This window comes from Lycium ferocissimum, chromosome 2 (genome assembly GCF_029784015.1).
Source record: "Lycium ferocissimum isolate CSIRO_LF1 chromosome 2, AGI_CSIRO_Lferr_CH_V1, whole genome shotgun sequence".
NCBI lineage: Eukaryota > Viridiplantae > Streptophyta > Magnoliopsida > Solanales > Solanaceae > Lycium > Lycium ferocissimum.
Genome location: NC_081343.1, coordinates 56,549,366 through 56,560,610, shown reverse-complemented (window position 1 = coordinate 56,560,610; position 11,245 = coordinate 56,549,366). Strand labels below are relative to the sequence as shown.

Sequence of the window (11,245 nt, the reverse complement as noted above, 5' to 3'; positions counted from 1 at the left end):
TCTTTATATGGAGGTATACATTCATTTTAAATTTCTAATTTCGGATTATTTTTCCACATAGGTCAAAACATAAAAGATATATACCAAACATAACATTTTAATGGGAAGTATTAAGTGGATACGATTAGAATAGATTAGATTCGACAATCTTAAGTAGTGGAGTCAGCCATTATTCGTGATAGGATACTATCAGCTAATCACTAACTTTTGATATAATGATATCGTAAAGTCGGAGAGGAAGAAGAATGCTACTTGCACCTCATAAAATAAGTGGTATATAATTTCAAATAGCATTACATAATATTTGTTATGAGCACGTTCACAGAGACTAGTTCTTTCATAAAAAGTGGGAGTTAAGACCATTAAAGAACAAGATAAAGATTTCTTGGTCAGTTTACAGATGCATCAGTACGAGTAATTTCTCTGAATTGCTCTTCCCCCTTTTGTCCATGCTTATTTTAACAGATTGACTAGTACATAACTTGCTTTTGCACTTATTGACGCAACATATACTATCGACATTTCGAAGCACAAAGTGGAGCCTATAGAGATTTGCATCTAATTCGTTACAATTCTACACTGCACTACTTAAGTTTAGAGTTCAATCCATTTAAAGGTCCTCCCATTTCAACTATTGACGTATCCATTAACCCACTCGAACAAATTTGCTAAGCAACGAGACAACAAAATAGGGACGCTGGTACGCAGTCTTACTACCTTAGTACCACTGAACCTGAGAAATCTGGAACGCTTGATCATCCCGTAAATCATCGCTCAATTTCCGCTTTTTGATGTTGTCCGTATCCTGATTTGTGGGACTCTCGCATTGAGAGCTTGTACGTTCACATTCAAGAACACTTTGTGCCGTCAACGTACTACAAGACTCTGCATCGACTGTAGACTCCTGCCTTTCTATCGGCATTTCCCGCATTATAGCCAAAGCATTCATAAGTTCCTCCTAACAATGAGTATTATTCCTCAGTTAGAGTTGCAAATAAAGGGAGAAAAAAAAAATACTGCTAATCGAGATGGAGAAAACATCATCTAATGCAAGAAAACAAGAATAACTACATTTGAAGTGAAGAGTTTTGGATCTTAATTTTGAGTATAGAAAACACCAAAAGTCTTTCTATATAGTACTAGTATTTATGGTATATCAGAAAAAGTGGGTCAAAAAAGAATTAGTTTACTCTCCAGTCCAATAGTAGTAATTGTATGAAATAAAATAGAACAAGCAAACAGATTATTTAAAGAAGACTTACTTTATTTAAGTATTGACATTCTGAAATTGCAGCTAAGAAAGAAGTCAATTGCAAGGGAATCAGCTCATCAGCTGCACATAGAAACGCTGATGCTGCTATTATTGATGGTTTGAACTCAAAAAGCTTAATTTCTGCAATAAAATTTGTAAATATGTCGGCATTAATCAAAGGTTACGATAGCAGTTACTATTAGCTAACTAATACTAGTAACATAATTTTGAAATTACTAGAGAATTAACAGTACCGTATTGAGTACTGAAGATGATATCTGAAGCTCGTTGTTTAAGAGACTGAGTCATAGACGAATCACTGAGTTGTAAAAATGAGATGAAGAATCGCAGAAACGAGAAAGGCGTGATAGATCTTAGTCGCCATTTGAGAGTAGTGAGAATCAGCGATTCCATGCGATGAATCGATTGAGGATCAAAAATTAAACCTACATCTCTCTGTTACATTTTTCTCAGTAAGTCGTATTGAAATTGCATTTTCCGCAATTGAGATGAAATTTTACTGTTCAATATTGATTTACAGTTTACCTGAATATCGGACAGTGATAAATCGATGTTCCTCATTTTTGCAGCAAGTGAAAGGCTAGCAATGACGAGAATCCGTACAATCCATGGCTTATTCTCCTGCAGTAAGTTTCATTCAATTCTCATCAACAAAAAAAAATTCATGCAGTTTTATGTGTAAATAGCTATAAATATGAAATTTATGAGTTTGATTTTACCAGAACTTCTTGTTTGGAAAGAAAACGATCAATGTAATTGACAGCAAGGTAAGCGATATAGCAATCAAACTTGTAAGAACTTTGTACCTGCAAAAAACACAACAAAAGCAACAGTTATAATTAGACACACTATTACTGTATCTATTCAAAAATATTCACACCTTTTGCACTTCATATTGTGACATTAAAAGTAGAAGCATTTTATACAAGGAGAATAGCAAATCATTACACATTTCATATAGTTTTCGAATATCTAAATTAACAAGGAAAGTCAAATGATAAGCGAAAAGTCAAAACAAATTAGGACGAAAGCAGTACAATATTTTGTTTACCTGAGAAATAAGGACGAGAGAGTGGCGGCGAAGCGAAAAGCGAACATCAGTGCATTTGAAGGCGAGGAAGGACGGCGTGTGTTCGGATTCGGTTGCGAAGAGTGTGTCGAAATGGTGTTCTTCGGAGCCTGTTATTGGATTCTCGAGATCCAATTCCATTTTCCCTTTTGTTAATCCGTTCAAGTTTGGTATCATTAATTTAGCGCCAATCAAGTGAAAGGTGAAAGTGAGAAGGACTGAACTTTGTTCAGTCAGAATGTATGAAAACAGAGCACTTTGCTTTCTGAGAGTCAGTGTGAGCGCATTCCCAAGTTCATATAGACTCTCGCGGAGCTAAAAGTCCACGTTTGTCTTATCCAACTAAATGTTAGGTACAGCTATTTCTGCACACAGTACAAGAGTCTTTGCCTTGGCATATATAATTCGTTTCTTTTTATAATTTTCTTGTACGGTAACTGGAGAAGGAAGAGAAAAGTCGGGTGAGGATTGAACCGTACTGCTGGTTAGTACATGCGTTTAGTTAGTTAAGCTAATAAATTATTTATACGTATTAAGTAAATTTAGTAATATAAATATAAAAGTTTTATAAAAGCTAGCGGAGTGTGTCAAACTCATAATTAAAACTCGACACCGCCCTTGTTATCAAACATGACTAATTAGAATGTGTGACATCTTTGCCCTTTTGAAAGTCTAAGAGGCTTCAATTTAACTTGGACCCAAAGATAGAGAGAAAACACAAACTAGTATTAACTAAACGTTACATATACTACTTGGACTTTTACACTTTAATCGGTTGAAATATATGGAGTTTAGACTTTACAAATAGATTCCTAATTACTAGCGTAAGAATCAGTGGATAAGATTTAAAGGTATTGAGAATTTAATGGCTTTTGTAGAGGAAGTGTTTGTTTAAATCACGATTTAGAAATTATTTTATGATGAAGTTATTGCCTTGGTTGTTAAAGGAGATCTATTTTGACTAACAGCTAAGAGTCCTTCTGTTAAAGGTGTCGGTAATTCCCTAAGTTTTCACATCGCTAGCATGATATATTGACTTAAAGTTAGGCACGTAAATCATTTTAAAGTAAAAAAATAGCAGTTGTCATATGGTCGTTATATAACTATTATCACGTGTCAAATTCGTTAAAAGAATTTACAGTCCATTAGACTTTCGAAAACCTGTTTTTCGATTTATAGATTATCATTTAAATATTTCTTGTTTCATCACCTGCCTAGAGAGGAGGTCGTACCTACACCAGCGTTAATTGGTTCATAATGCTTTGAGTTGAGGCGTATATGGATCCGTAAATCATGTGTCAAATAAACCAAAAGAACTGTAGCATGTTATTACAAATAGTAACACTTTGTGTTGATGAGGCCTATATATGCTTTATGTGTTGTTACTTCTAGTTATTTTTTAAGTGAATTGTTGATTCTAAAATTCTTTTACGTTAATTATATATTAGAATAAAATTCTCAATTATTCAAAAGCTGTTGAAATACAATGCGGGAAATACTTACCGGCATTAATATTTATATTGAGCAACTTATCACAATAGATCTCATGATCAGATAAAGACTATAGCACAAGGATAATTTTAAAGATCTCCTTCTTAGTTTTGCTTCATACCATTAACTTCTTTTATGGTTAACGATATTATGCTTACTCCATTGTTTTGATTTCTTTCTAACAATTCTTTAACATGTTTACTATTAATGTAGAAAAATTATAATTTGACTAATTTACCCTATTTTAAAATTAAATTCTTTTATTAGATTAACTTTTATACAATAACAATAATTACTACCGGATACAAAACACCTATGCTTTAGCACCTGCTGCAACAGCAAGCACCAGTTTAACTTGGGTGGGGGGGGGGGTGATTTAGTGGCAGTGGGTGGCAAGGTGGCTTTGTCGCCTATTCCATTAGGAACCGCTAATTTCTTGGTACATCTCATCAGACATACTCAAGTAGGCAATTCTGGTATAATAATATACTATTATTCATTCACCACATAATATTTCCAACATTACTATTCACCCCATAACATTTCTTTGTATTATAGTTGCTGCATAACTAGATCATGAACCAAGTGAACCTCGACAGTTTGAAGAATTTTTACACTATCAAATTACTTAAGTCATAACCATAAATTAATGAGTTGACCAGACTAATTGTAGTAAAATTTCTTTATATTATCAATGTAGTATATCTTAAAAATCCTAAAGGAAGGAGAATTCCAAGTGGTCCTAGGATAACCATTTGATAAAAGCAGAGTCTCACATTTCGAATGATCTTATCCTCGGAGGAGTTTGAAAGAGATGCTGTTTGAAATTTGAATTTTAGCTAGTGATCAGAACATAACAGTGGTAATGTGACTAATTGACTACAGTGTGTGCAGTGTACGTAGTTGTCGTTGGCTCACTATTTTTCCCGCCTTTAAGGAGCAAGGACACCATCGCCATTGGCTTCTTCCTTTTGCTTTCACATAAAAAACATTAATTACTTGGACTTACCCAATTTAATGCTCTGTTGCCTCACTTCTGGCATTCTGCACTAAACTCCCCTCTTCTTGCAGAGATTTCACATGCTAGCTTATCTGCTCTGCTCTGTCCTCTTTTTCGGGATACTGTCTCATATAATCACTCAACTATTATTAGTCACTCATTAAATTACTCAATTTTAATTTTTAATCAGAAAAACACTCAACTATGACTAGTTCACTCAGAAAGTCACACAACTTTGTTTTCTAACCAGAAAGTCACTCAACTATTGGTATTTCAGTTACAAAGTCACCCAACATTTTAATTGATTTTTTTAATTAAATTTTATTGAAATGAATTTTTTTTTTAAAGACAAAATTATAAGAAATAAACAAAATACCCATTTTAATCATATTATTGACCGGATTCACTAAAATTATATTGACCAAGACATTTTATTTTAACCTCAATCCCTCCTAATTTCTCTTTTAACAAGAATTAAAAGAAGAAGAAGAAATAAAAAGTCTGTTAATTAACAAGAAAACATACATGTCGGCAAATAATTAAAACAAAGTACTCCTCCTTCTCAATTTATGTGGCACTTTTCGCTTTTTGAGAGTCAATTTGACTAAACTTTGAAGCTAAATTGGATTAGATTAACATACATGAAAAGTACTATAATTTGCGACTTTTCTTATACCAATTTGGTAAAAAAAATATATCTTAAAATATTGATCAAAATTCACGCAATTTGAATTTCGGGAATAAAAAGTGTCACATAAATTGGGATAGAAAAAATATGAAAATGGGGATATATGGCGGGAAATCACATAGCCTCCATCATTGACCAAAAATTTCTAATAGCACACAGTAACATAAGAAACTAAACAATTAACCACTGTAGTCTGTAAGCAAGAAACATGAGTCCGTAATTAAAATGCCCCAAAAAAAATTATTTTGAACCAAAATACCTCAACAAATATTTTTTTACAAAACTACCTTTAGCGCAGTAAAATACTGCGCTAAAGCAGTTCACGGAGACGGAGCCGTTAACTGCTTTAGCGTAGTATTTTGCGCTATATTTTTTGATTAAAAAAAAAATCTATAACGCAGTAAAATACTGCATTATAGAAACAGTACCAAAAAAAAAATTTGGCCAACTTTATTTTTTGCAACACTTAGTGTTTTTTTGCATACTTTGAGGAATGAGTAGTCGTGTGTCAAGACTCCGAAACGTCAATATTTTATATAGAACTTGATATTTTTTTTCTGCATACAATAATGTAGTCTCAATACATCAAGGATACGTAGACGTTCGGATCGTTATTTTAGGGGTTGAAAATGTGCCCGAAGTAAGTTTTGTTTGAAAACTTTATGTGCTCTATATACATACACATCCATTTTTGTTTGAAGATTTATTGTCATTAGCTTAAAGTTTTTTATTTTTAGGGTCTAGATTTAAGTGTGTTATTTTTTAAAGCGTAACTTTATTTTGAATATACGATGTTTTTTGCGCTCGGACGTCCGATTTATGCGATTTTTTTTGACAACATATTCGAAATAAAGTTACGCATTAAAAAATAAACACTTAAGGAACACTTAGTGTTTTTTTCTATAAAAAGATCGCAACATCTTATTTTAATAAATCTTTTCTTTGCAACACTTAGTGTTTTTTTCATACTTTGACCAACGATTAGTCGTGTGCCAAGACTCTGAAACGTCAATATTTTATATAGAACCTGATATTTTTTTCTGCGTACTATAATGTAAGCTCAATACATCAAGGATACGTAAACGTTCGGATCGTCGTTTTAGAGGTTGAAAAAGTACTCGAAGTAAGTTTTGTTTGAAAAAACTTAATGTTTGACTGTAAGGTTACTTTAGTCAACTTTATATGTCGAGAAAATTAGTTAGCTTTATTTTCAAAAATTGAAACCACAGAAGTGAAATTGACATTCACAGCTACATTACCCCGGGATTTTTACGTTGAAATCTATTGTGTATCATCATATTATAAGTAAATAAAACTGAAAATTTCACGGCAATTTGGGGGAAAATTGAAATTGAATGGGATAAAAGGTGTTCTTTTAAAAATCGGCTCGGCCAAACCGCCTTGCGGCGGTTTGTCCGCATAAATCTCGAAAAAATACCCAAAATAAAAAAAAAATCGCATAAATCAGACGTTCGAGCGCAAAGTTATGACCATCTAAAATTTGACCACTTTACAACTAGTTTCTCTCCCTATATTTTTTAGAATTATATTTATATTCAAGATAAAGTTATGTCTTGATTAAAAAATAACACGCTTAAATCAAAACCTTAAAAAATAACACGATTAAATCAAAACCTTAAAAAATAAAACACTTAAACACTAAGTTTTTTCAAACAAAACTTACTTCGGGTACCTTTTCAACCCCTAAAACGACGATCCGAACGTTTACGTATCCTTGATGTATTGAGCCTACATTATAGTACGCAGAAAAAAATCAGGTTCTATATAAAATATTGACGTTTCGGAGTCTTGGCACACGACTAATCGTTGGTCAAAGTATGAAAAAAACACTAAGTGTTGTAAAGAAAGGATTTATTAAAATAAGATGTTACGATCTTTTTATGAAAAAAAATACTAAGTGTTCCTTAAGTGTTTATTTTTTAATGCGTAACTTTATTTCGAATATGTTGCCAAAAAAAAAATCTCGTAAATCGGACGTCCGAGCGCAAAAAATCGCGTATATTCAAAATAAAGTTATGCTTTAAAAAATAACACACTTAAATCTAAACCATAAAAATAAAAAACTTTAAGCTAATGACAACAAGTCTTCAAACAAAAATGGACGTCTATGTATATAGAACACATAAAGTTTTCAAACAAAACTTACTTCGGGCACGTTTTTAACCCCTAAAATGTCGATCCGAACGTCTACGTATCCTTGATGTATTGAGCCTACATTATTGTACGCAGAAAAAAATATCAGGTTTTATATAAAATATTGACGTTTCGGAGTCTTGACACACGACTAATCATTGGTCAAAATATAAAAAAAAACACTAAGTGTTGCAAAAAGTAAAGTTGGCCCAATTTTTTTTTTTTTTTGTACTATTTCTATAACGCAGTATTTTACTGCGTTATAGATTTTTTTTTTTTAACTGCTTCTATAGCGCAGCAAAATACTGCGCTAAAGCAGTTAACGGCTCCGTCTCCGTGAACTGCTTTAGCGCAGTATTTTACTGCACTAAAGATAGTTTTGTAACTTTTTTTTTGTTGGGATACTTTGGTTCAAAGTGATTTTTTTTTTTTTTGGACATTTTGGTTCCAGACTCTAAGAAACATAACATGAAGTTGAATCAAATCTGCGCCTTCGTTCCTTTTTGCATATTAATTTTCTGATTTCAATATTCATTTAATTTGCTTGTTAATAGCCAGACTTTGAGCCTCTTTGGATTGGCTTATAAGTTGCCTATAAGCTGTTTTCAGCTTTTTTGAGTGTTTGACTGGCCAGCTTAAAGCCATTTTGTGCTTAAAATAAGCCCAAAAAATTAATTGGGTTTGTTTGGCTTAACTTATCTAAAGCAGCTTATAAGCTATTTTCAGCTTATAAGCTGCTTTTTTTAAGCCCATCCAAACAGGCTCTTTGTATTTCTTATTCTTTTAATTCTTGTTATAAGAGAAATTAGAAGGGAATGAGGGTAAAATAAAAGGTCTTTGGTTAAGGGTAAAATAAAAGGTCTTTGGTCAATATACTTTTAGTGGGTCGGGTTAAGTGGGACGGGTCAATAAAATGGTTAAAATGCGTACTTTTTTTTTTCTTTGAGTTTTTGCTTTAAATAAAAAATTTATGTCAATAAAATTTAATTAAAAAAATCACTTAAATAAGTTGAGTGACTTTGTGGTGAAACACCAATAGTTGAGTGACTTTCTAGTTAGAAAAATAAAATTGAGTGACTTTCGGAATGAACTAGCCATATTTGAGTGATTTTTTTGGTTAGAAAACAGAGTTGATGACTTTCTAAGTGAACTAATGATCATTTGAGATATAATCCCCCTCTTTTCTATATGAGTTCTTTCTATTTTAATTTTATATCTGGGTAAGTCATTATAGGTAAAGATTATTAGCACAACCAATTGTTTAATCAAACTTCATGAAGCAGTGAATGTAATTTTACAATTTTTTACACTGAAATTCCACAAGCTGAACTCCATCTTAATACCCGGTATTTGACTCACACAGAGATTAAGAAAATAAAGAAAAGCTTTTAGAATTTGCAATCTTACATCTATTATGACACTTTTATAATTACATTAATTTAGAATAAAATAATAAATTTAAAGTTAAATTATTTTCAAATATAAAAAGATAATATTCTTTTCGAAGTAAAATTATAAATAATGTCAAATAAAACGAAACAGAAAAAGTAATGTAGACTATTTCTTTGCTTCAAATCTTAATATTTCAGGAAATAGGAATAGGCCACTGGCAGTTGGATTCATGAATACTAATCGAATCCCCACTTATGGCCTATAAGCTACCATTCGATAAATAAGTAAGACAGTCAATGCAAAGAGGTGGAGAGTTAGAATTTTAAGGGTTCTAAATTCTAGGATAATGATATTAGGTGTTAACAATTAGATTCGAAATTTAATATTTGTTATTTTTTATGGAAGTCTTAATACAAATACAAGATTTAGATTAAATTAAAGCAGTTGAGTTTGAAGAAACTGGTATTTATCTTCTAACTTCGCCCTTGATTTCAATTATTGGAGTTACAATCCAATAAATTAATCATCAAGAAAAGCAAAACCTTTCAATTATTGGAGTTACAATCCAATAAATTAATCATCAAGAAAAGCAAAACCCAAAGTATAGTGCAGCTTTATTAGCTTAATAAACACATGACTCAGGCCCAATTGACAAAGGTTGAGAGACCTGTGACTTAGGTTACATGTCCGAGCGTTGCACCAAAAATTAAGTCTAGTATTTTAAGTGGAGAAGAGTAAAGTGGCGGATCCATTCCCAAATTTTGAAGGGGCTGCGATAAATCCTAAGGCTGGCTCCAAACAAATTTCATGGTCATAAAAAATTACTAAAAAGAAAACATTGGCCGACCAATAAGAAATAGGCGAATTGTTTTACCTGACAGGCTGATACAAGGTATTGCCATGGCCCATGCATACCTGTGTCTGAACTCTGAAGTATATTTTCCTGACGTTGCAGAAGAAAGAGTAAGGACATTCACATGATTCTTGGATGGGGTGGCATGGATGACACAGGCCCTATTTTCTTTGAACATCAATCCCAGATTGAAGAACCATGACCAAACATATATAATATACACGTGAGTACAATCAATAAACATATTCATTTCAATCTTCAGAACATTTAATCATAAACTTGCGAAATATTCAGAAAAGGCACACAGATTGATCCCACCATCTTGTGGTACCCTAATTTGGAAATTCCTCACGTAGATATCTGTATTTATATCACAATATTAATTAGGCTGTCATAAGCATCAAAAGAAGATTACACGGAAGCTATGTATGGACAAGAATTTTCAGTATTATATGTGGAAAATTAATATAGCTGGTTCATGATATTTGGTAAGGTTTAATAGAATTCACTACAGCGAAAACAAGTTTGATGTATATCAAGCCAAGAACAAGAAGGCCAGTTGTTAACTCAGAAGAAAATCGAAATAAACGTTGGTCTCTTGAATGTGGAATAATATAATAAAAATACTAAGAGTATAGGTTATTCTTTCTTTATCATGGCAGGGTGAAATCAATACCAAGAGTATAGGTTAGTCTTTCTTTATCATGGTAGGGTGAAATCTCTGTTTATGTTCTGCTATAAAGAAATACTCTTTTCTCTTTTTTTTTTTTTTTTTTTAACCCCTCCCTGGAGCTCGCTCTTTTTGCTCCCTTGGTGACTCGAACCAAGTGCGGATTTAGAGGGTGGTGATATATTTGGGTAGATTTTTCGTGTTTATTTACATATATATAGTTTTGAATACCCTGAACAAGTGCAAAAGGTTAGCTCAAGTGGTTCAGAATGTTCTAAATTGTGTCTAGCGTCCTAGGTTTGATTCCCGGGAATAACATTATTTTTTGTATTTTTTTTTTCTTTTTTCGAACCCCCTGAGTAAAAATCTCGAATCCGCCACTGCGTCGAACCTACAACTTTCGGGTTGGAGGTGGGCCTTTCTAGATCAGGCTCCTCTCCCTTTCTCTTCTGTCCATTTTTCCCAAGTTCTAGCTTGGATTAAAGACACATGGCATAGGCTATAATTAATAGCTAAGATTTAATTGACTAAAGAAGAACCTTAACCATAGTTTAAATAATAAATAACTTGTCCATTAATATATTAAAATCTTTCTCGCTCTACCTAAAGATTTTTTTCCTACCCAGTATCCATTTGCTCCTTATCAGTCTACCCG

General features: G+C 32.5%; 1 protein-coding gene across 1 annotated transcript; it reads right to left on the bottom strand.

Moving 5' to 3' along the window:
- Nucleotides 1–361: 361 nt before the first annotated feature.
- Nucleotides 362–2,714, bottom strand: LOC132048225 (putative cyclin-D6-1). The gene is made up of 6 exons (XM_059439132.1): nucleotides 2,325–2,714; nucleotides 1,993–2,079; nucleotides 1,799–1,894; nucleotides 1,507–1,708; nucleotides 1,263–1,393; nucleotides 362–958 (listed from the first exon to the last, which is right to left on the bottom strand). The coding sequence occupies exons 1-6, from the start codon at nucleotides 2,517–2,519 to the stop codon at nucleotides 719–721; spliced, it is 951 nt and encodes a 316-aa protein (XP_059295115.1). The 5' UTR covers nucleotides 2,520–2,714; the 3' UTR covers nucleotides 362–718.
- Nucleotides 2,715–11,245: the final 8,531 nt, after the last annotated feature.